Source organism: Podarcis cretensis (genome assembly GCF_951804945.1).
Source record: "Podarcis cretensis genome assembly, chromosome: 6".
Classification (NCBI taxonomy): Eukaryota; Metazoa; Chordata; class Lepidosauria; order Squamata; family Lacertidae; genus Podarcis; species Podarcis cretensis.
Genome location: NC_137175.1, coordinates 41579304 through 41605944, shown reverse-complemented (window position 1 = coordinate 41605944; position 26641 = coordinate 41579304). Strand labels below are relative to the sequence as shown.

Genomic DNA, 26641 nt, shown 5'->3' with positions numbered 1-26641 from the left:
CCTTTGCAGGCAGCTGGCAGAGTGGGCCACCTGTTGAAGCCATATCCATGCTTCCATTTCATTTTGAAAGGCAAAGCAATATTGGTAGTTTCACAGAGAATCTGACGACTGAGACTTGACAGCATTTAAGATGACAGGAAAAGGTTATTTGGAAGCCAAATTTGTGAGCCAAAGAATTATACAGTACAGTAGTGTTGTTTTGACCTAGAATGGAGGTGAATTAGTTTGTCATAACTGAGAAATGCACCTCACCATTATATGAGAATAAAATCTAGATTGTAGTGAAATTTAGGAATGGCACTCGGTTAGTGTGAAAGAGTCCCTTTTACTTCATTGGTTAGAACAAACTGCACCTGCTTAATTGCTGTGTAGTTGCCTTTAAAAACCAAGCCTCTACAGGTAGGCCTCTATAGGTAAATGTTGCTGGCCCCCTTGCCCTCTTGCAAGTCATTGTTCTAGCCTGAACATAGGATAGATAGTCTGACTCAGAAACGTCGGGAACTATTGGCCTATCTAGCTCAGTACTGTTTGCAGGTCTGACTCTGCTGAAGCCAAAGATATGTGTGTGTGTGTGTGTGTGTGTGTGTGTGTGTGTGTAACAATCTAGTTGGTGGCCAGGGGCAAAAGGAAATTGAGGCAGGATCATGCAGAGGATGAGGATGTAACCATCTAGTTGTCTTGGCAGTGAGGATGTGGCGGTGAGTGGCAGTCCGCTTGCCAAAGCAATGGCAGATTCTTCCCAATGCTGTGATATTTGTTGTTGTTGTTGTTGTCGTCATCCATCCATCCATCTTGAGAGACAACGGAGTACACCTCAGGGGGCAAAGTCAAAGTACCGTGTTAGCAGCACCAAAGTGACCTCCCCAGGACTCAAGCCTGGGCAGTGGATATGGAGGCCTAGGGCTGCCCAGACAAGGAGACCCGCCCCCCTCAGCTTCCCTGATGTGGTCCAAAGGAAAGAAGAGCAATACGTTAGGCACCAGCTTGGCTGCAGGAGTTTCTGGAAGGAGTCATACGAGGTGCCATCTAACCATCTTAAGGACTCCACACCTGATTTGTGTGGGGTTTGCTCCTTGAGCCTTTTCTTCCCCCAAAGATGTCCCTCAAGGCAGTGGGAGTTTATACACCCCTACCTGGACTATGTGCTGCACATTAGGTGGGAACAGGTGACACATGAAACCTTGGGGCCAAACCAAAGGGACTGGGCAACTGCCGACAAGGGATGTCAACCCCCCCCCCCCCCCGCAGAGTTTGACAGAGTGCCAGGAGCCCAGGGAATAGGAGAGGTTATACAGGGGTGATTGTGAAACCCTTACCTCAGATGAGGCCATAGCACACATCCAGGACCCATTGCCATGTCCCTTGCTTAGCTTTAGAAGGAAGCCTTCAGACCATACACATATGCTTGGTTTGCCATGTAAAATGCATTTTCTGCATCAATACATAACACTTTTGTGTCTAAAGTTATTCTCTAGGTGCATTTTAATGTAGCTCAGTTTAGTTATTAGAAAATACTAATAAGAGACAATTGAGGTTCTTGAATGAAAATGCATTTCAATTTTTATTTTCCATAGTGTAAGCATTCAAAATAAGTGGTGCTAGGTATCCCTAAAATCTGTCTAATCCATAGATTATACTGGTAGTTGGTGGCTTGGTATTTCTGCCTTTTAAAGTCTGGATAGAGAGCGACTCAGAACTTGTAACTATATTGATTGTATGGACAAAAAAGTAGCAAAAGGACTACCTAATTTCCCTGTTGATACATGAAAAATGAACAAAATATCATTTTGACTTCAGTTTTTAGCAACAGAGTAGACCATGCTGATTTTTAAAGTAGTTATTTTGAAGCAACAAGCTGTGTCTTCTCCCCAGGACTCTCTAACTACGTTTAGAGGGTATGTTATATTTAGGCCATAAAATGTTGACAGCGTATCTAACTTGCCTTTTTTATTAGTGCCCTAAATATTTTGAAGCTGCAGCTGTAATTTTCAGTGGAATGCGGAACAGCCAAGTAAGCATTGCCATAGATCCCAAAAATCTTGATTAAATTAGACGGAGGCTGGGTAAGGCGGGTGGGGGTGGGGTGAGGGTGGGAACAGGACAAAGAGAGCCTTGAGTAGCCTGCTGTGGTATTCTGAGAGTTAATGTTCCAGTTAACTGTGGCAGTGACCTACGGCTCTGCACGTGATTCATGCACAGACCCAAAGGTAGCAAGCAAAAGACTGCGTGAGTGTGCCTATGTGTATGAGATAGGAGGAGGCAGTGTGTGTGTTTTCATGCACACATTTGTGGCTACTTTTGCTTTTCTAGTCCTTTTTGATGGGCGGGGGGTGTTACACTAAGGCAGCAAGAAAGCAAGATATTGATCTTGAGGCAAGGCAGCCATGTAATAGTTTGCCCTTCAGCCAGCGTTGCTTTCTTAATGCTAAGCATATGGACCTGTTAGGCTGAAGTTTAGGTTTTTCTGCTCTACTATGTAACTCTTTCATGACCTCCAAGCAGTGGTCATCTGCAATGCATGTACAGCTGAATTTGCCCTTGGTCATTATTAGTTCAGTTAGAAGGGTCTTTGTGTGCCAGATTCTAAGCCTCTGTGAAATCAATCATTGTACACTGAGGTGGGAAACCTCACAGCTGAGGACCACATCTCCAGGCCTCCCCATCCAGCCCTCCCCCCTGGAACAAACAAAGTGCTTTTGACTTCCTTGAATGTGCTCAATGGAAAGTGGTGTGTGTGTGTGTGTGTGTGTGTGTGTGTGTGTAGAAACTTCTGCGTTTTGCATGACTGGAATGTAGCTTCTTGTACAAATGAGCATTAAATAAATTGCCTGGTCCACTTTTGCTTCTGACCCCACACATTACTGGCATGTGGCCCTCAGAAGGTCCCCTTGTGTGTGTGAGGGGGTGTTGATTGTTGGGCTGAAAAAGTTCCCCCACTTATGTTTCCTTTCATAGAATCATAGAATTGCAGAGTTTGAAGGGATCCTGAGAGTTATCTAGTCCAGCCTTCTGCGATGCAGGAATCTCAGCTAAAGCATCCACGATAGATGGCCATCCAACCCCTGCTTTAAGAACCTCCAAGGAAGGAGAGCCCACAACCTTGCGAGGGAGACATTTCCTTTGTTACTATAGCACTCAAATGTATCATTAAATGATGAGAGGATTGGGTACTGGCCTTTTTTCAGAATCCCCTCATGTTTGGCAAATGCCCTGGAGAAGCTTTAATTGTAGCCTTACTGGCCATAGTCTTTCCCTGCTTGTGGGTTCCCTGCATTTGGGTTATGATCAGCCATGTCTGGTTCCATTGCACTCTGAGACATCCAGACTCTCATCTTTACTCAGTGAATGTTTTCCGTCAACATCATTAGGCATTTCCCTTTTGTCTTTCCATTGCTTATGGCTCCCTATCCTCTTAATTCAGATAGGTTTTTAGTTAGCCATTTTTAACCTCTTTTAATGAGCCTCACCCACTGGTTGTATTGGGAGTTGCTATGATTTGGAACTTCTGGAAATCACATTTGCTTTTGTGACTGTGATGTTTCCTACTTGACTTTCTCTGCTACTTATACTCTCCTTTTAATTAAGCATAATCTGTCAGTTTGCCTTCCTTCCTTTTATACATTTCTTCTTTCCTCTTCAACCTGACCTTTCAGCTCAGAAACATCAAGCATGCTGATCTTCTACAGGTCCTTACACAATTGCTCCCTGCACAAATTTGCATGACCTATAAATATCTGCAAGTAGTACATAGTATGGAACTAACCATGTTCTGAAAGGACACTGTGGATAATTACTCTGAAAGGAAGCACAATAGTGAACATTTAATACACATATATATATTATTTAAACAATTAAACATTAGTAGAATGAAAATATATGCATTTGAAATACCATGTACTGATCATTACAATAAAAGCATCACAGCACCGTTCTTTCCTTAAAAGTAAATGGCAATATTAGAGAAGAAAGTTCCAAAAGGCTGATTGTGGCAAACAGTGGCAAGCAGTCATAAAAACAGGAAGGATAAAATTGCAAGATAAAAAAGATAATGTTCATAATAATCTTAGAAGGCTTTAAAAAGAATGAATGGCGTAAAATATATTCCATAGTGACAAGGTTCATATTTCTACCAAACATTCCTGAATGTTGCCAAATGGCAAGTTTGGTCGTATAAATTTCAAGCTGCCCCCAAGCAGAAGCAAAGTCGGAAGGGGTCTTCATCACTCCTGGTGGCACATATTTTATGAGTCAGTTTTTCAGAAAAGGCAATGAGCATGACGTTTTTAAACCATAGGTCCATAGGATAACAATATGCACCCTTTCACCCTTGAGAGATCACTAGACAAGCGACAACCAACAAATATAGAATTAATCGTTGAGAAGTAAGGCCAGCATTGGCACCATCAAAAATGGATAAGAGATATAGCAAGCAGGTCACCTTAGATGCTAAGATAACAATTACACCAGTCTCCATTGCAACCTGCTTCCAGAACTTGTGCACCCCCACCACATGTGCCAATATGTGCCTTGTACTTTACAACCCCACCAGCATAATGGGGGACCAGATCTTACAATGTGAGCAAGTCTGACCCGGTTTAAAAACCAGTGGTGGACCATCTTCAAAGAATTCTCCCTAATGTTAGCAAGCATGGACCTCAAGGAACAAGCCAACCAGATCTTAAGCCATTGAGAATTTTTTAGTTTGCCTGTAGGGTCCATCTCCTACACCAATTTCAAAGTAGTAAATGGAGAGGACTGGGATTCACTCAGAAACGCAGGGTCTCAGTGATATATAACCCCTACTGATACAATACTAATTACTAAACATTTTGGTCAGAAAAGTTTGGGGCACTTTTGAGTGAATGAATGAATGAATGAACTTTATTATGGTCACAGACCAGGATAGACTTTTGTCATTTGCCTGTCTTGATAATTCAGATTAAGAAAATGACTATTATAATATATGGTGCTCTTCACAACAGGGACCACCTTTGTTCTGAAAAAGTATTGGAGAATATTGCTGAAAATCCTCAGTTGGGGGCTGTTGGATCTTTTTCTTTCTAAATCTAGCAATTATAAGAGCAGAATGCTTTTCTTTGTCAGGCTTCAGGACTTGGTTTATTTACTTGGCAATGCATCTGGCCACCCAAGGATGGTGGTGTGAAACTTGGGGGCATGAGTTGAACTAGTGCGTGGAAACTCAAGCCATTTGAACGTCCTGATCATTCTGCTTGCTTTCTTGTTTGCTTACTCATGCAATAATACTTTGAGGCATAACTATTGAATAACACCAGCTGTTTCATAAATTGGTAAGAGGACTCTATATGAAGGCTGAGATCAGGACTCATGTCAAATTAAGTACACTTTTTAAAAAGTAGCACTTGTCATAATGATGTTGTAGAATGAAATAATAATTTGTTGGGTTATTCAAAGAGGGAAGTGTAATGTAGAGAATTACCATGTAGCCCATTTCAATGTTGGTTACTTTCCAGGGTATTCATTCTTTGTACGTTTACTGGCAGACAAAAAAGTGCTCAAGTTTACTCATTAATGATTAGCCTTTGTTGCCCAGTTGATAAGAGAACTTGTTTGGGTGCATTGTGAAAGCAAAATAAAGCAAATAAATTAATGTATGTAAGTTAAAAAACTGACCATTTCTAGATTTCTTGTTGCTCTATCTAATTAGAACTAGCTTCTGTTAAATGCAGATTAATGAACACTATGGATTACCACTTTCATCTGTTGTGGGAATTCTTCTGAAACAAAGAATGTAGCCAGTTTCAAAGGCCTTTCTCCTGCTTGTTCTACAGGGAGGTGATCAATCAGAAAAATCATTTACAATTAGATTACATTTTGTTCCCCCACTGTTCCTTGTTAATGTTTCTGCCTTTTGTAATCTGAACTAAATTGTGTTAGGAAACCCTTAGTCAATTGACTGCTTTCTTTTTCATAACTTGATGCTTTGATTTCAGAGTAAGGGGTTGGGTCATACACATCTTTTCATTGCTGTGCTGCAGATTAAATGTGGCCTGTTTGCCTAACCCTGGTTAGCAATCAGAAGCTTGTGGGTTTCTTTCCTACCTTCTCTTTCCTTTTGTTGGCATTTTCCCTCTTTCCACTTCTGGAACTAACTCCAATTAACTCTGCACTGGTGTTTAGTGCTAAATCACAATTTTCTACTGGGGCAATTTTCACACCTTCATATACTTGTCATGTAGGAGGCCACCATAAGGAAGGGTGGGGCTGTATAAGGAGGCTTTCAGGTATCTGAGGGAGATCAGATTTGGAGCAGTGATGGCCATGGACAGGATTATATATCTGGATATGTGGGCAGAGATTGGGACCAAAGCAGTGGGGAACTTTAAGGCATAAGGACTTTGTGCCAGTGCAGAAGTGGATGGGAAATCAATGTAGGTATTTGAGGAGAGGCATCACATGGACAGAATGTTGAGAGGTGAACCATCTGAGCAGCAGAATTCTGGGCTAGAACTGGGTTTTGCTTTGTTTCAGCACCAGAGTTGCACACAAGCATCTCGAGATGGTTCCCAGTCAATTATATTTATAATTAACTGCTATTCAAGCAAAGGGGAAATTATGAGCTTTCTTAATCAGATAAGATGGGTGTGGGGAGGCTTCTGGCCTTCCAGATGTTGTTGGACTCCAGTTTCCATAAGCAGAAATGGGGAACTTGTGGACCATGTAAAGAAGGAGTTATGGGTCAGAGAAGCAAAATATGTTGTGGGCATTGTTTTTATATATGTTTAATTGACATAATTCAATAAAAAAATCAGTGCATAGGTGACTACAGTTTATAAATACATGGTAGTGTTCTTGTAATGCCAGTTAATGTGGCTTCCAGTGCGTAAATGTTCCAGAGCATTGAAATTAAGACATTATTTAAGAAGTTGAGTATCCTGTGGAGTGCATATTGCATGCCTCTGAACAAGAAACAGCTTATAACCAAATATTATGTCAAAGAGCATGTTTCAGCAGGCTTGGCAAACTTGCCACTCACAGCCCTGTTATGTGCTGCCCTCCCTCAGGGATCTGAATAAATTACTTTGAATGCAAACCATAGCTGGCATTGTATTGCCTTTTCTGCTTTGTTTCTCATATTCCCTGTATAAAAGTCACACAAAGTAGGTGGATCATATCATTGAAGTGACTCAGATTTGACAGTGGGCATATATACCCGCCTTGTTGGAACAGAGGGAAAGCTAAAATGACGTCATCATTTGCTCCCCGCTGACCCCAATGCATAACCAAAGCAACAACTACTGCATTACAATCAGTGCTGGCAGCTGGCACCCTGTGCCAGGCTGTGGGTGCCCCATTCTTCCTCTCACTTCTAGCAACATTAATCAGAAACTTCCAGCAACATTGGACCTTAGGTTTAAGCATGGTGTGCATTGATAGTCCCCATCTTTGAAAAGTACCCACCTTCTTTCTCCCCTATGAGTTTATAATAGAGTGCAATATTTCTCCCCAGTCCCTTTCACTCCAGATTCTTCTTGGTTCTGGACAGTTTTACGGTTCTCCACTTTCTTGCTTGAGATGGGACAGTGAAGCATTTCTGAAAAAGAGCTGTCAATTGTCTTTCTCTGTAGGGATATCAAAACAATGTGTCTATGCTGGTTACACTCTCTGTCATTTTTTCAGAGGCTACAAACTTTGCTCCATCTTCTAAACAAAATAAAATAAATAAAATAAAATAAAAAATTGTGAAAAATTCCTTCCAGTAGCACCTTAGAGTTAGTTATTGGTATGAGCTTTGCTCCATCTTGCTTGTGTCAATATTCAGGTGTGAACATTAGCTCCATTCAGGGGCATAGGTCACAGGGAGGGGCGGCAATCCGTGCCCAGGCATGGCGCAGCGCAGCGATTTGCCCACAGGGGCGGCATGGTGATCTGCCCACAGGAGCGCTGTGGTGAGCTGCCCACGGAGTCTGCCTGGCAGACGCAAGCCCCACACTGACATTTTGGGCAGCATGGGGCTCGAGCCACCACGTCACTCCTAGGAGAGACATGTGGCTTGGGTGCGCTGTAGGCCAGGCCCCACGGTAAGTGCCGCCCCCCATGGTGTGCCATTTTGTAACCCCCCTCAGGGATGACACCTGGGGCGGACCACATCCCATCCTTCCTACACCCCTGGCTCCATTTGTTGCATTATGGAATCCTTTTATTTTGAACAACTAGAACCTGAAACCAAGATTTTGCAGAGTATCCCCAGCACCAAAAGGAGACAACTGTGGAATACTGGCATTGTTCGGGTCTCTTGAGAGTGGGGAGATTCAGGAAGCAGAAAGAGGAAAAGACACCTTTCTATGGCACCAGAGAGCTCAGGTTTAAGCTAACTGTCAGCCCCAAATCAAGGCAGTTTATTGCTTTATGGTGGTTCTGAGGAGAATCTGGAGAGTGCAAAATGTGTCTCTCTTCCATTATATGTGAAACATTCCTATGGGGCAAGGAGGCGATCTTTTTTACCCTTATGCCATGCATAAAGATGTTTACTATGCAAATGTGTGGCCCTTCAGATATTTAGGGACTCGAATTCCCATCAGCCACATCTAGCACAGCCAATTTATAGGGTGATGGGAGCTTGTATTCTGCAATGTTCTATCCCATACTTGCTGCCCTGGCTATACGTTGTCAGCAGTTTAAGAAGGTCATTTCCTTCTTTCAACCTTAGAACCCTGCTGCATCTTGCTCATACAGTGGACTTCCTTGCTAGGTTATCCTCTTCCCCTGGAAAACAATTTAAAACCAGCATCATCATTTTACCGCATCTCTCTCTCTTTCTCTCTCTCTCTCTGTGTGTGTCCCAAGAAAAGAAAGCAGCAGTAGGATTACATTTCTTTCCTCTATAGCAGCCTTTCTCAACCTGTGGGTCCCCAAATGTTGTTGAACTACAACTCCCATCACCCCTAGCTAGCAAGGCCAGAGCTCAGGGATGATGGGAGTTGTAGTCCAACAACATCTGGGGACCCACAGGTTGAGAACCACTGTTCTATAGGATCAACTGCCATCAATAGTCCTGGAAGCTCATAGATCCTTTTCATGGGATTGGGTGGATCTATTTAACCTCCAGATAGACACTGTGAACTTCCCATATGCCTTAGGGTGGCAACTGTGGAAACAGAATGCTGAACTAGATAAGGCTTTGTTCTGATCCAACTGGGTTCATCTTATGATATAGTTATGAGTTGAGGCCACCTGAGTTGACTATTAAAGGGAATGATAAAGTTTATGAGCCTTAGCCAGGCAGATACATACTGCCATCAAGTGCAAGTAATAACAACAACAACAACAACAACAATTTATTATTTGTACCTCGCCCATCTGGCTGGGTTTCCCCAGCCACTCTGGGCGGCTTCCATAGAAACCAAAAATACACTAAAATATCACAGATTAAAAACTTCCCTGAACAGGGCTGCCTTAAGATGTCTTCTGAATGTCAGGTAGTTATTTATCACTTTGACATCTGATGGGAGGGTGTTCCACAGGGCGGGCGCCACTCTGCCTGGTTCCCTGTAGCTTTGCTTCTTGCAATGAGGGAACCGCCAGAAGGCCCTTGGCGCTGGACCTCAGCGTCCGGGCAGAACGATGGGGGTGGAGACGCTCCTTCAGGTATATTGGGCCGAGGCCGTTTAGGGCTTTAAAGGTCAACACCAGCACTTTGAATTGTGCTCAGAAACGTACTGGGAGCCAATGTAGTGTTATGTGGTCTCGGCGGCCGCCCCCAGTCACCAGTGTAGCTGCCGCATTCTGGATTAGTTGTAGTTTCCAAGTCACCTTCAAAGATAGCCCCACATACAACACATTGCAGTAGTCTAAGCGGGAGATAACTAGAGCATGCACCACTCTGGTGAGACAGTCCGCGGGCAGGTAGGGTCTCAGCCTGCATACCAGGTGGAGTTGGTAGACAGCTGCCCTGGACACAGATTTGACCTGTGCCTCCATGGACAGCTGTGAGTCCAAAATGACTCCCAGGCTGCGCACCTGGTCCTTCAGGGGCACCGTTACCCTATTCAGGACCAGGGAGTCCTCCACACCAGCCTGTCCCCCCAAAACAGTACTTCTGTCTTGTCAGGATTCAACTTCAATCCATTAGCCGCCATCCATCCTCCAACCGCCTCCAGCCAGTGAGCTTTCTTTAAAAAATGCCACTGTTGATGGCAGTTTCCAGCGAGGAGGGAATGCTTCTGAACTTCTAAGATGTATTTCCAAAGCTGTAACTGAAATGTATAAACCTAGAAAATTGGATTTCATCTTAAAAATCATGATACAGCCTTAATTTTAAATGCATGAATAGTGCTGATTCAATAACCTTTGAATGCATTAAATACTTAAGCTGGCTAAAATCTTCTTTGCTTTATGTTGAAGTAAATTGAGTCAGAGTTCCTTGTTTAGAAAAGTTTAAATTGTGACTTCCACCCTGAGTGCTGTGTGTGTGTGCTAAGAAAGCAAGTTGGAATTTGGCTACCCTCTCCAATCCCCCCTCCCATTTTATATTCCTAACCATTTATTCCTTTAATCTTTCATTTTATACTCATGAAAAGTAGAAAGATTCACATTGGCTTTGGCCTGATGTTTGCATCTAAGTAAACTCAGTTATAAAAAGGCTGATAGAGGAATTAAGATATTAAGAAAGACTCAAGTGCTAAATACAGATAGGTAGCCGTGTTGGTCTGCCATAGTCAAAACAAAATAAACCTTAAAGTTGGTCTTTAAGGTGCTACTGGAAGGAATTTTTTTATTTTGTTCAAGTGCTAAAGCTGCACATTTGGCAGGTTTTCTTCTGGGTAACATTTGCCATGGAATGCAGATACAGATGTAATTAGACAATTATGACGGTCTAGATAGAAGCAGATATAAACTTGGAAGTTCTACTTAAAACAATCATGAAAACAATAATTCTAATTGACTGAGATCTTTTGGTTCAAAATTCCCTACGGTCTTAGTGGAACTTCAGCTTTGCAAGAAATTAAACATAAATATACAACACAGTAAGAGATTGTTTTATTGCTTGAAGTTTTCATCCCCTCCAATGAAAATGTAGACAAAACCTTGGTATAGCAATAGGTCAGGATTCTGATAAGAGAAGGAGGAAAGTGAACTTTTATTTTGGATAAATATTTATATCCTGGCTTTCCATAAGTCATGCTCAAGATTCTTAACAATAACAAAACCATAAAATTAATTATCTTAATTATTAAGATCATGTCAGAATCGATCGCATTGAAAAATAAAAACCAATAGTGTTAAAATTTGGAACAGTGCCTTCAAAGTATTTGTTTAACAAGGGTAACAGACACAAATGTCTGAAACTGCCTCTTAAAGGCTGAAAGTGTGTGTGTGTGTGTGCGTGTGTCAGTGATAGAGAGGGGAATCCTTTTCATAGCAAGCAGTAAATTTTCCACTTAGAGGACTAAGAGGAGTCTTGTTAGCTCAGACTAAATGCCCATCTATGTCTACCTGTGTCAATTTATTTATTTTTTTATTTTATAATATTTATTAAATTTTAGTTTAACAATAAAATACATAGATAATAGCACAATCTTTTCCAAAATCCACATTTCATATTCATCTTTGGACTTCCTCACAACCCTTGTTCCTGCCTTCTAAACTCATAAATTTTACCAGCAAATTATTAACTTGGTTTAATTCATATAATATAATTTTTCAATATTAATATCTCAAATTTTAAGATTTAATATACTCTTATTGAAACTTAATTATAAAATGTTACTTATCCAAGATTTATCTTTTCATCTTCCAATTAAATTTAAATTTATATTCTTTATAACTAGTTTGTTGAAGCCATGTTTTTGCTAATCTTACATCTTTCTTAACAATCATACAATTTACAATATTTTTGTAGATAGTCCTTGAATTTCTTCCAATCTTCCTCCACCAGTTCTTCTCCCAGGTCTCGGATTCTGCCTACCTGTGTCAATTTAATGCCCTTCACATGTTTTGGACTAAAACTTCCAGTGGCCATTTACCTCTAAATGAAAAATATATCGTTTGCTTTAAGACTGGATTCATTCACACGGGCACAGAGGTTGGTGAGGCTGTTTTGCTCTAGCATCCTACTTCATAGCAGCTAAACAAATACCTTTGGAAAGCAGTTTTTGATGGCTGCTCATAGCTGTTAACGATGGCTGTCCTCCATGAATTATCAAAACCGTTTTTTTAACCCACCTAAGCTAGTGACCATCACCACATCTTATAGCAATGAATTCCATAATTTAATTGTATTCTATGAAGAACTGCTTCCTGGATCTGCTGCTAATCAATGTCATTACAGTGGTACCTCGGGTTACAGACGCTTCAGGCTACAAATTCCGCTAACCCAGAAATAGTACCCTGGGTTAAGAACTTTGCTTCAGGATGACAACAGGAATCACGCAGCATGGTGTAGTGGCAGCGGGAGGCCCCATTAGCTAAAGTGATACCTCAGGTTAAGAACAGTTTCAAGGTTAAGAACAGACCTCCATAACGAATTGAGTTCTTAACCTGAGGTACCACTGTAGATGACTTGGAGTTCTAGAATTATGAGAGCATGGGAAATTTGTCACTATCCATTTTCTCCACACCATGTAACTGTTATAAACATCTGTCATCTTTCCTCTACCCTTAAGTGTATTTTTTCTAATCAAAAAGGTCTTTAAACTGGAAGGTACTCTCAGCACCTTGTTAAGAATATGAGAAGAATCTGCTAGATCAGCCGAGTGACCTATCTGGTCCAGCATCATGCTCTCACACTTACAAACCAGGTGTCTTTGGGAAGCCTGCAACTGGCATTCAGAAGCTTAAAGTTTTGTTCCTAATGATCCACAACATAGAATTTGCCCCTTTCACAGCTGCTGCACACTGGGCCAACATCTTCATCTTCACTATGACCCCATGAGCATGTATGTGAAGTTAAGATTTATTTATTTTTGCCCCAACATGCAAAAAAACACATGTTGAATTGTATCTGCGATTTTATGGCCCATTCACACAGTTCGGAGAGATCCTTTTGGAGCATTTTGCAATCCTTTTTTGTTTTAATGACCCTGAGCAACTTAGTATCATCAGCAAACTTGGCCACTTCGCTGCTCATATCATGGCTGCCGACTTCTGATTTTACATTATAGTTTCTTAGTTGGGACCACCAAAACATTATGCAATATTACACATGTGGCCTCACTGTCAGTTTTTATGAAGTCATGATTCTTGTTGGTTTTATATAATAATGCCTGGCATGGAATTCACCTTTTTCATAGCTGTCACATACTGAATTAACAATTTCATCAAACCATCTGCTACAGGCCCAGGATCATTTCCCTAGCTAGACAGTTTCCTGGTAAGCTGTTGAGGACATTCTTCTTTAAAATAAAATGAACTACATTTGCTTGTGATGGAGTTTTGTTTCGCCTCCCCTCCCCCAAATTTCTTCTCCATTGTACAGTATAGGATTGTAGGGAAGAAACAGCTTTTAGGGGAGTGGGAACAGGGGTGAGAGTCATACCAGGTTTCACATGATAAATAATTGTCTCTTTGTCCTCCTGGTCAGGTTTTTAGTCGGGGAATTTCCCCCTGACATGCCCAGTTTCCTTCTCTGTCATGCTTTCAGGCAGCTAATTACATTTTTTTAAAGGGTGTAATGTAGGGCACTCTAGATCAGAGAGCCACTGTTCCAGCTTCCTTTACGCACCATAGTAATCTTGGGTGAGCGTTACAAGACTACGATTGTTAACTGGGCCTCTGTGTCAGCAATGCTTTGGGTTTCCAAAGGCCCCTTTCATTTTAAACAGTGTAGAGTTTCACTTGGCTTATGAAGTACAATACCAGTCTCCATAGGGAGCCATGGCTGAAGCAGTAAGTCACAATCATTTCAACAGCCTGTTCAAATAAACAAGGATGCTGTTTGATACATCCCTTCTTAGAACGGTTGTTGGGAAGAAAGGAAACATCTGCCTGGATATAATTGTCATTTTATTGGTTTTATTCTCTCCCCATTGTGAAGTATTGAGCCATGCGATTGCATAATTGTGCAACTATTATATTCTGTTGTGCAATAAATGTAAAGAGACTTCTCTTGATCCCTGGCACTACTACTTTTCTGTTTAGAAAGTGAAAATACTATTTTAGGATGTTAAACAGCTGTGGAAGGAAAGTAAAGGACAATGCGTTGGCCAGCAGTAGAAGTAGTAAGCAAGTCTGTGATTATAGTTTTCTGTTCAGAAGCCAGTCACCCCACCCCCAATGAGGTGACTATTATTTATATTCACCTTAATGATATATCTTACATGGATAGAGGGTGCATCCATGGTTCAACAGCTGCAAATCAACAGGTCCTTAGTGTGTTGAATTCATAGTTCTTTTTTCTTTAACCATTCATACAGTGAAGACCAATACAAATACCCACCTTAACGAGATTACAGATTGCCAGCCTATTGTGGGAAAGATAGTGGGAGGAATGGAATGCAGGCTCTGAAAGACAAGGATTTGCTGTCTTTGCAGCAACTGAGAAGTAAAAAGCAAATGACTGGATAGGTTGAAGACGATGAAGGCCAGTGCAATGATGAGATGCTCACTGGTATTGTTTGTGGAAGCAGTTTATGCTTCTTTGCTTAGCTCTTGTAAACTATTTGACAAGTGTGGCACATCTCTTTCAGTATGGGTATATTGCTGTTTAAGACCACCCCCGACCCAAAAAACCCTGACGGTTGCCATGTGCCAATTTTAAATGAATAAATACATACTTTAAAATAAAGAGCGAATGGATCCAGCTACAGCCCAGTTTGACAGTCCAGTTTGACAGTCCATCACATTTGCTTGTGGCTTTCCTTTATTTGTTTCTGGTGCTAATAAATCCTACTAAAGGGAGCAAATTCATGAGTCACATTGTATGGGGTTTAACTTGGTGGCTCAGTTACCCAAGTACCTCCTACTATGGAGTATAGTATGTCAGTACAGATACAAGTGCCTTGTGGTTCTTTTCTGTTTAAAAATAGATAAGTGTATTGTCAGTGGAGGAAAATCTCACATCTGGGCCCTTGGCACATGCTGAAACTTGACTGTGTGTGGATGTGAAGTGCCTTGGGTGTGGTTTCTTTTGTCTTCTCTCTTGGCACTGAGTGTGGATTCTAAAATAAGAGTAAATGTAGTTTGCACAGGTTGTGACAAAACAAAACTTCCTTTTTCGGGTTTGGTGGTCATATTCATTGGAACTTATCGCTAAGCATATGGACATAAGAAAAGCCCTGCTGGATCAGACCAAAGACTCAACAAGTCTAGCATCCTGTTATCACAGTGCCTTATGAGAAGCCACAAGCAGGACCTGAGCACAACAGCTCTCAAGCGGCAGAAAAGCCATTATTTAACACAGCTTTTCCCTTGTTCCAAATGTCAAAGAATGATTTACATAAAAACAAAGGGAAATGTACTTTCCAGCCTCCCACCTTGGCACACCATTCTTCCTCCTCCCCCAGAATTGAAACACACCTTTGAAATAAGGCCTGAAATCTTCTAATGGCCAGGCTCTCCATCTTATCTGACTGTACCCTTCCCACAATTCCAATTTGTTGGCAGCTTATGTGGATCCAGCTTTCAAAAAAAGAAAAGAGAAGAAGAAAGCATTGGATGCTAGCATAGCCAAGTGCTACCCCTGACAGCAGCCAGAGTTTCCTTTGCAGAGATGAATGCTTGCTTCGACCACACACTACCAGCATTTGGCTGGCTTTGTGTGCAGCCTATTGCATTTTATTAAAATAGGTTGTTTAATTTGAATGTAATTGGATCTAAGCTGAGTGTTTATTGGATTTGCCAGTGTGAATAATGACGATCAATTGTGTCTGAATTATTCTGAACATCATGGCATGTTTGTAGCCGTCGCCACCACCTTGCCCCAGTTTTTCTCTCTTTTCTTCCAGTTAACCTTTTCTGGTTCTTTTGTATTTCAGAGCAAAGAAGTGGGGCAGCAGCTACAGGAAGACTTGATGAAGGTCCTGAATGAGCTCTACACGGTAAATCAGTTTGCTTTCTTGGCTCCTTTTCAGAAAGTAGGAAAGAAATGTTTGACTTTACCCTGCCTGCTGCAATAGCAGCAATCAAGCATTGGAAGTGATAAATGGCTGCAGTCTGTACTGAAGCGGTGTGTTATTTGCTAGTTGGTTATGTACTGTAAATTTCTTTTTTTCCTTTTTGTTTCATTGTTATCCTCTTCCTGCATCTCTATTGCTTTTCCTCATGTCGTCTGATTACGTTCCACATCAGACTGTGAATACTAGTGGAGACTCGGGGTGCATCATTGAGACTGTGCACAGTATAATAACTGCAGCTCTGAGATCAGCTTTGGCTGCAAGCATGCCACATACAATTGGTTCCATTCATTCCATGTGCAGGAATGCACTATTCACTAACTTCGTCATGCAGTAATATTTCCACAATGATGATTTATAGTAGATGCTTGCATATCACTTACTGCTTTAAGTCTGCATTCTTAGAAGGCAGGGTGGCAGCAGGTTTTAGATTTCTTAAATATGTCGAGGCAGTAATGTTTATTACAACTCAACATGCTGCATTAGCTGTAGTTCTGTACCTGGACCCCAGGGTGGATAAAACTAGAGAGTCTGCAAAGACACAGCCTTGCTGTCAGTTCAGTGCATACGAGTCTTCAGAAATGTTATCCAAATGTATCTTAATAATAAAATAGACTAGTATAAGCCCAGAGAAATGCCAGATGTATTATCTCTATACTATAGATCGATGGTAAAGTAAGGTTACCAGACATCCCCGTTTCCCAGGGGCAGTCCCCAGATTTACAAATCAGTCCCCATACAAAATCCATTGAAGTTGAAAAGTGTCCCCGGATTCATTGAAAAAAATCTGGTAACCTTATGGTAAAGTTCACACAGTTATTGTACATAGGGGGGAAATCTTTCCCAAACCAGAACCTTGCAATGTGGACTCTGTACATATGTATTTGGTAATTTTTCATTTTCTTAATTTAATTGAATTTTTGCACTAATTTTAGCCTACACCTATGTGATCCACAAATCCACTATTCAAAAAGACCTCCAAAGGTTATTCCCTTCATTATCATTGCTGCCATGGGCCTCCTTTGGAAGGGCAAGATATAAATTTAATGAGCCAATCAAATCAATATATAAGCACAACTGATAGCTCAATCACTAGTGAAAATCTTACAAAGAAAGCTTGTCTGGTACCATAATTATGTTTTTCATTTTGGAGTACTCCATTCATTCTGGCACTGGTGAAGGGGAGTTAAAGCTGTCTATGAAAAATCCATGTCTTGTACCAGGAGACCTGTCTTATTTGGTATTGTGTTAGCACAGCCATAGGCAAACTCTGCCCTCCAGATGTTTTGGGACTACAATTCCCATCATCCCTGACCACTGGTCCTGTTAGCTAGGGATCATGGGAGTTGTAGTCCCAAAACATCTGGAGAGCCGAATTTGCCTATGCCTCTATTAGCATCTGGTGTTGGGCCAGAGAGACACGTCAGTGATTCTTCTGGTAAACTAGCAATCCTGCTGCCCATCATTCTCCCTGGCTGAGGTGGTCCAGTGTGTGTTCTGTTGGTGAACCCCTTGGGGATTTCAATAGCCACATGGAGATTACTTTGGGGGTCCAGCTCAGGACTTCACAGCTGCCATGATAACCACAGGGCTGCCTTGGAATATAATTGATCCCACACATTTATCAGGTCACACTATTGATCTAGTTTTTTCAACATAGTGGGGGCTAATGAGTTGGAAATCCATTGCGGGGAGGGCTTTCTGTAGCCACATTATCATGGTCTGACTACTTCTCTGTTTAGTTGGACAGTAACTACTCCCCTCTGCAGCTGAGGACCCCCAGACCTGAGGGTTCCCTGACTACCCTGATGCTGTGTTTGGTTGATATGGATGGCACTCCTGCTTTACAGTTTCTATATCTAGAATGTTGTTTTATTTATGAGTGTATTGTATTGGTTTTTTGTTTGTTGTTACCTTCTGATTTAGAACCCTGCTGTCTTCATAGACGAAAGGTTGTCTTGATTTTTTTATTAAAAAAACCCCAATCCTTCTTTAATAAATAAATTAATAGAACCTGATGATTTCTGGTGGCCCTGATGCTTTGCCAGTGCAGTCTAGTGTGCTGCATATGCGCAGGGAAACTCCTGTTCCTGCTTACATACAGCCTCTTAACTTGAAGCTGCTAGTAGATCTGCAGCTGCTGAAAAGCAACAGAGAGCTACGTCAGGGAGCAGAAGCCTGCAACACACATCAGTGCCTACCCTGTCCTTTCATTTACTCTGCAGCACAATCACTGGGTCAGACAGCATCAACTGCATTATCGAGGGTTCATTTGTCTCCACATCAACTAGTGTCACACATGCTGTCATTTTTCAGCAATTTCTGATGGTTACTTAGGCTCGGGTGGCGAGAAGGTAGATGGGGATGTACCAATGTAGAGTGATTTATAGCAGATCGGCAAGGTTTCAGTCTACTGATGGCTTCACGGTAGCAGCAACGAAAAGGTTCCCCCAACCCACACCCGCTCTAAATGAAACTGCTGAGATCAAGAAAGTCAGCAGTGGGGAGAGAAGCAGATTTCTGTTTCACTGTGAGGTTTGTTCTTGTACTGAAAACAAATTCCTATGCTGGGTATGTGCCCAAAAGCATCATTTCACTTAATTCTAAGAGCAAAATCCCCCGCCCCACCTACTATTTTGTATCTGGCTCTGATTGGTGCCTCTCAGGGTTCTAGTAAACAAAACATAGACGTTGCAAGCCAGAAGCCTGTGCATCCCTGAATTGTTTATTTCCTTACGTTAATATCCTGCTTTTGTTCCAACATGCAGACTAAGGCAGCATACACATGTCATCCAGATACTAACTAGATCTGGATCTGCTTGGCTGCAGGAAGGTGGTGGCTTTCCATGTCTTCTGGCCATTCCTTGGGACTTAGGCAAAAAACTCTCTCTCTCCCCCTCCCTCTCCCTCTCTGGTTTGAGGCCTGCTGATGAGCTGCGGCAACATTTGAGCCAGGATCTTCAGGCTCACAGTTTGTATGCTTAGCTGTTACGCAACCAGCTTTCTGTTTTAATGCCTTTCTGCTCAGCAGTATAGCTAGTAAGAGGAACAAGGAAGAGTCATTGCCTGGAGAGAAAGAAGAAAGTGTTAATAAAAGTCTCCCATGCAAGACATTTCTTCTTGCACAGCTGAATGGGATATGTTCGGCATTGATTAAATCTGTCTACACAGCAACTGTGACCAAATTGCCTCTATTTTTGGAAACAGTCGTACAAATGTTTTCTTTGGGGTTGCTGCTCAAAAGAGGGGGTGCTCTTGGATTCCACCTAGTCAACAGGGGTTGCTGCAGTGCCAAAGTCTTTTCTCCACACAATCTGTGAAAAGATGCTTTAGGAATGCTCTTGTTACCCGAAGCACATTGACCCTAACACAGAGCGGGGGTTATTAAACACTAAGTTTAGATCCAGAATGATTTTGCAGAACCAATATGAATCAGCAAATTACAGAGGAATAGAGGTTATGTTTTATTGTGGCCAAATGTTTGGAAATGCCTTTTTAAAGCTGCATTTCAGGACCTTTACTGCCTGGTGTGGTGCAATGGAATTTTTAGTACTTAGCTAAATTCCAGCTGCAGATGTTTAGCATTTTGAGCGCTAGGCTGGTGTGGCGACATAACAGCAGCACTCTGCAGGAGACTGGAGGGTGCGTCCTGCTTGCGGTTTTTAGCTCGCTTCCTGGAAAATGGGAATAGTTAGCCTTGCTAAATCCACAAGCATATTCCTATAGGAAAAAGTTTGTGCTGATTTGCAACAATGTCATTAGGTCATTGCGATTACTAAGCAGCAGTGTGGTGTGATTGTGAGGAGCTTAGGATAACTGTTTTAAAAATGTGGATAGTGACTGCCAAGTGTTTAACTTGGCCACCCTAGCTGTTGCGTATTTAGCATTATTTTAAGTGAGAGTTACAGGGACTTGCATACGTTCTGGACAGAACTATACTGAGAAAGGAAAATAGCACTAAATGGTGTGGTGGTGTATCACCAGGCCATAGTTCTCTTGAAAGAATAGTGCTGAGCTGCATCATTTAATTTTCTTCTGTCTTTCATACATGACATTCGTGCATCACAGTGAACATCTACAACCAGCTAATTTTAATTTTAACTGGGTACTAGTGGAATACTTTAATGGAGACAAGGCAGTGTTTTGGAGGACCCAATGTACCAGGAAATGTGTGTAGAATCATTTCAAAACATTACTTTGTGCCTGAGATAACCAGTGTGGTTGCCTCCAGATGTTACTGCACTGTGTCCTTCATTGTCCCTGGCCTTTGGCCATGCTAGTTGGGGGAGCTGGGAGCTGGTGTTCTACAATATCTGGAAGGCACCGTATTGACTCCCTCTATCATATGCTCTTGTCTGGAGAAACCACAATGTACTGGTGTGTGTGTGTGTGTGTATACACACACACACACACACACACACACACGCACACACACACCACTTGAACTTCCTATATATTACTGCAATTCACTTCTAACATTCTTTCAAGTTCAGAGCAAACAGTAATGTGAAAATCGGGAGAGTTGTGTTCCAGATAAAATAATTGCTCATTATGCTGATGTTGCATGCTTCTCTCCAGCATCTAAATATCGGGTTCTGACAAATAGCAGAAACAAACCATAATACAACACCATGCCATTTTAGGGGTATGCTGTTGTTTCCACTGTTTGCTTCACTTTTTGGTTTCTTTCTTCTTTGACCAAGGATATTTTGTTGTAACTGTTTTAGAAGCAGGGCATGGGCATTTGCTCTGACTACGACTGCCATTATTGAGCCTTTAAAAATATTTAAAATTGAGTATCTACTCCAGGGGTTGTCAACCTGGTCCCTACCGCCCACTAGTGGGCATTTCAGGATTCTAGGTGGGCAGTAGGGGGTTCTAGGGCACAAGCTGAATTCTCCTTCCATCGAGCACTGGTGGGCGGAAGGAAAATTTACCATCAAGGAAGATGCATTAGTGGGCGGTAGGTATAAAAAAGACTGACTACCCCGATCTACTCCATAAAGTCAAGGCCCATAATTTTTGTTGACCCATGATCCTATTCTTAAAATTCTATAATTACGGCATAATTTGAGGGAATGCACATTTACTGACCTAACCATATCAATTTCAAATGGCAAAAAGAGATAGTGAAGAGTTGTTGCTAGTAGGAAACTGATGAGGTGCCAGTAAAGAAAGTTTTCTAAAATCTGACCAATCCCAGATAGATATAAACCTGGCTTCTAAGCTAGTGGCATTTGATCTTTCCAGGCCAGAGACCTTCCCGTAGCCTCAGTGTTAATCACAGACCTCACCTTCCATTCCTCTCTCCCTTCTTACTGCTTCTCTGCCTTATTCAACTCAGCCCACATTGCATCTATTAGTCCAGTCAATTTTGCGTACATAGGCATGTTACTGACAGGCAGTCATTTTAGATTTCTTAACCTACGCCATGCATAATTTTTCCAGTGCAATCCAATTTCTTCCATAATGATCAATAGCAAAGTGCAGGGGGCCTCAAATGGTGGAGGTGGTACTAGCACAGCCCATCTTAGCTGGTTGTGGCTCACTTGTGGAACATGACTCAGCCATTTGAAAACCCAATGCTCATTCATCCTGTTATTGAGGTGCTGTCGTTTTGTTTTTAGCAGTTGCTGCTCCAACCCACTCACCCAGTGAAATGGGTACTAGAAATCTAGATGCCTAACTGTGAAAGAACAATACGCCACAGCTACATAAAAAGCTTTGTCAGCTATTACAGTTTGGGAAATAAGAAAATGATCTCAAAAGGGCGATGAATCATTTGCAGGCGGAAGGAGGGGCAGGGACTTCATGTATCCCTGGGTAAAATAATGGCTTTAACCCATTGGGATTTTGAACACTTGTGAGAGTACTTTCCAGTTCTTTCAGGCAGAAAGAGAGAGAGAATTTGTTTTAAATGTAAAGCCTGTGCTGACTAATAGTCTGTTAATTATTGATTTGTTTTACCTTGTGGGCTTATAGCCAAATAAAGTATTATCTATCTATCTATAGTCTGTTAAAGTGACGGGAATATTTTTTATTTTTTAAAAAAATTCACTCCAGTGATGCTTACAATTAGAAAATCTTTTCCACTTCAGGAGCATCTCTGTCTGATAGAGCAATCTACCTGGCAACTGAAATTGTACATACAGTTACAGTGTTTTTTTGGGTTGCACGTTAAACCTCTTAGTCATTCTATTGATCTGATTATTCATTAATCCCTTAAGATGTCATAGAATTCCTTCATCCCATGATTAGTGATAGTAGCTATAGTAGAAGACACAGCATCTTCCTCAGAATCAATTGCCACTACAATGCATGTGCTCAAGACCCAATGTACAGGAAAAGCATGATGCACCATCTGTTTCCTGCATTTGGGAGCTGGATTTACAACATAAAACTCAAGTTTCCTCCTTTATCTCTAGTTTAGCAACAAATGTGTGTTTTTAAACAAAGCATGGAGTTATCAGAAATGTGATGCTTCTGCTGCCTCTGCAGCCTGAAAATTTGGCAATTGGTAGTCTGAGAGAAGGGGCTGTGATTCTAATCTGCCTACACTCAGCTTTACAGCAAGATGGCCTGAGTCTCAAGAGGCCCACATCAGTTTCCTCTTCCAAGGGTGACTCCAGGTGGTGTTGAGAGTGGTGAAGAAAAGGGTGACCTATAACATCCTCTGTTTGTGTGGTGTTTACAGCAGCTATGTTTCTGTCCTGGGTCTTCATGTAGTTGATATGATCCTTGACCATGATACTAACATAATTAGAAGCCAACTATTATTTCAGTTCCAGACATGGAGATAACCAGTTTCTGGGCTGGGTCTCTTTCCCTCAATGGAAGGAGGCAGGAGAGACTAATTCTCTGCCCTGTTTAAAGCTATTATTCTAGCTGCCTCCTTTCATCATTTCATATATGATAGCTCCACGTTGGCATGTAAATTATTCAGCACATCACTTTAACACTGACCGGGCCTGCATTTTTAACTGCGGCTTCTTTCTGTAACCAAGAAGCCTTGCTTAATTGCTACAGGAGGAGAGACACATGGAGAAGATGAGGGAGTGGGTGCGTATTCAATTTAACAAAAAATATAGCCAGGTTCAAACTGAGGTGAAACAAAAGTCAATAGCTTTGTGCCAAAAAATTGAAAGGACTTGAGGCGGGAGTTTGGCTTGTGTCAGGATTTCAAAGCTGGAACAGATATCTGCTCACTGCTGAGCGTGTTTACAATCCAGTTAGTATTGAATATCTAAGACACTTTGGGGATGGGGGAGCATGACAACATTTGGAGACCTCATAAACTTTTAAAATAACAATCTGTTTTCCAACTTCATTATGGCAAGTCACCATGAACAGAATATGTGGAAAGGCAAGGGGAAAAAAGACTTTCAATAACTAAACCATAATGCATTTGCCACTGGCCCTATGTCTTCCTCCTTCCCTTGCCCCAGTAAAAAGCAGAAGTTATATGTTCATCATGTTTTAGAAAAGAGGATGAGGAGAAAGCTGGGCTAAGGAGATACTGAGGTGGAGAGGGGAGTGTCTGTGTTTAATAGAGGTCTAAGTTTGAAGCCCTGGTGAAAGATTCTCCAACTTAATCATACTTAGCCTCCCCAAAGTGGAAAGTAGCCACCAAGCATGTTCATATGCATGTGAAGCACACTGCTAAAGCTCACTTATATTTAGCATGTGGCCACCTGGAAGCATTGCAAGCAAGGAAAGGAACAAGTCACTTTTGGTCCACTTTTGGTGTTTCCCCTGGCAGTTTTTCATACTTCCTTAATAAAAAACAACGCACATCCTGGAGAAATATAGAACCATTGAATCATATTTAAAGACTTTTATTTTCCTAATTCCAAATAGATACTTTTATATTCTTAATTGCACTGTTCATTTCACTGTCATATTCCAACCGGAAATAGAAATATGCTTGCACACATCTCTTGTTCTTCCTTGCTATTTTCTCTGTCCTTTTATAATGTGCTGTACAGTGGTACCTCTGGTTACAAATGTAATTTGTTCTGGAGGTCCGTTCTTAACCTGAAACCGTTCTTAAGCTGAGGTACCACTTTAGCTAATGGGGCGTCCCGCTGCCGCCACATGATTTCTGTTCTCATCCTGAGGTAAAGTTCTTAACCCGAGGTACTACTTCCGGGTTAGTGGAGTCTGTAACCCAAAGTGTTTGTAACCCGATGTACCATTGTATCACTTTACATAAGCTAAACACATTTAGAATGTTCTGAAACCTTTCCGAATACTAACCCTTGGAGGTCCGTGCAGTTCCACGAACCATATAAAACAGTATATTTGTGGATTAGCACAGCAGAATTGAAATATTTAAAAGTGTAAAGTAGAAGCCTTGGTATGTTGACTGGAGTGAGTGAAAATCATGCCTTTCCCTTCAGGGTAGGTAAAAAGCCTGTGCTCAACTGCTGGACAATTGTCTCTTGCAGGTGATGAAGACCTACCACATGTACAATGCCGACAGCATCAGTGCTCAGAGCAAGCTGAAAGAGGCAGAGAAGCAGGAGGAGAAGCAGATTGGCAAGTCTGTGAAACAAGAGGATAAGCAAACCCCACGCTCCCCTGATTCAGCCTCCAGTGTCAAGTTTGAAGAAAAACATGTCCGGCGAAGCTCAGTCAAGAAGATTGAGAAAATGAAAGAAAAGGTGTGTGAGCAGCATGATGGGATTAAACTGCTGGGTGACTGCAAAATGCAGTCTCTATAGGGGTATTAAGGAGACAGAGCCAAATAATGGAGAAATCAATAAATTAGTAAGTGGATGGCTATTGTTTGCTTTGTCAGGGAAATGTTGACATCCTTCCAGGCAATCTGGAAGCTTTGGTTTTCAGGCCTTCAGTGTCTCGCATAGTTCCTTGGTGCCAAAGCCAAGTAACACTCCATAGTGTGTTCAACACAGAGAACTGCAAGTAGAGTTGTGGGACTAGACCAAATAATCCTATGAAATGATGTTCCCATGGGGTGCCAATTGGCCTTTGTGTCCCTGCATCACCAAAGAAATATGCGGTTTACATACTACTTACAGGATGCTTTTATTTTGTCTAAAAGTATTGAAGATTTCACAGAGCTCAGGTCCAACAGTGAGGAATGTTGAGAGTCGAAGAATGCTATGTGTTCTTTGCGTGAGACCCGCACTTCTTTTTCTTCTCTTCGTTGTTTTTCTTTCTAATAAACTCCTTTTGGTTTATTTTCAGCGCCAGGCAAAATACACAGAAAATAAACTGAAGGCGATTAAGGCAAGAAATGAGTATCTGCTGGCTCTGGAGGCCACCAATGCATCTGTGTTCAAGTATTACATCCATGACCTGTCTGATCTCATTGATGTAAGTACACTGTTGTTTGGGCCCATGCACTGAAGTTTGCTGCTGTAAACCTCATTATGTCACTCTCCTCATAAACTCTGTGTGGTCAACCATCATTGTATAATTCAGGATTATCTGTGTACCTGTGTACAGAGTGGTGTCTCAGGCAATTGCATGAGATCAACAGTGCTAGGGCAGTTGTTTGTGAACATGGAACTCATTACGTGGGGGTTCAAAACCTTTGGCTGACCTTGCTAGTCAGGCCAAAATTTGTGATTTCCAGGATGCTGTGCTTCCTTCAGCACAATCTTATACATGCCTACTCTGAAGTAAATTTCACTGTTTTCAATGGCATTTACTTCCAGATAAGTGTGCACAGAAATTTCAGTCTTGGAAGTAAGCCTATGCACACATCATGAAACTCAGTGGGTGTGACTTTGGAGCAGACATGCATAGGGTTAGAATTTTTCATTCCTGATCTCATGTTGCATCTCTGTGTGAGGTCAGGGACAATTCCATTCTCCTCTCCCCCAGCTGTGGTTTGTTTCGGTGCTGAGTCTCCCAGAGTGCCTCTACAACTGGGTGCCCACACTGCCATCTCTAGTCTTTCCCTCTGGGACAGGAACAAAGTATAGAGTTGTTGTGGCATGGGATGGTATGAAAGGGGAGTACTAGAACATTCAGTGTAGCTGTATTGGACTGTCCAAATCTCAGGGCAACTCGTTTCCTTCCTTGTCCCCAATTGCAAGCTGGATAGAGAAGTGGGGCTCCTATTGCCCTTGCCCCATAGGGCAGTGGAACAATAGCCATAGCGACCATGGGAAGCAGGATTGTGGACCACTGTGACTTAAGCTAAAAAGCTGGTGGGACAAATTGCAGCGTTTTACGTTCTTAAGTGATTAAGTAGCTAATACTGAAAAGTGATCCAAGTCTATCAGAGTGTGGTTAAATAAAACATTATCTGCTGTGTGGATTCTCTACTTCCATCTGAGAGGACTGATGCAGTGACTATATTGAGCTGATTACTGCTGAACACTGCTTTCTCTGCTTTTTGGTGGCAGCTGTAATAGCGTCCTGTAATCAAAGTTAAAAATAGCCATTGGGGATCCCTAAGGGTAATTTGGGGGTTGGGGGGAAGGGGCCTCCAAACAAGCAAATTAATTTATCGTCTTTGCCTGCTCTCCACTGTTCCTTGTTCAGCCAGTCATAAAATCAAACAGGTCATGCTCACT

At 41.8% G+C, this 26641-nt stretch overlaps 1 protein-coding gene across 8 annotated transcripts in view; it reads left to right on the top strand.

Moving 5' to 3' along the window:
• Positions 1–26641, top strand: part of SRGAP2 (SLIT-ROBO Rho GTPase activating protein 2) — a 215113-nt gene that overhangs the window by 109086 nt on the left and 79386 nt on the right. For all 8 annotated transcript variants that reach the window (XM_079978969.1, XM_079978967.1, XM_079978968.1 and 5 more), the window contains 3 exons: positions 15954–16016; positions 24539–24754; positions 25302–25430. In XM_079978969.1, coding sequence (XP_079835095.1) covers positions 15954–16016; positions 24539–24754; positions 25302–25430 — 408 coding nt within the window. The remainder of the gene's footprint in view (positions 1–15953; positions 16017–24538; positions 24755–25301; positions 25431–26641) is intronic.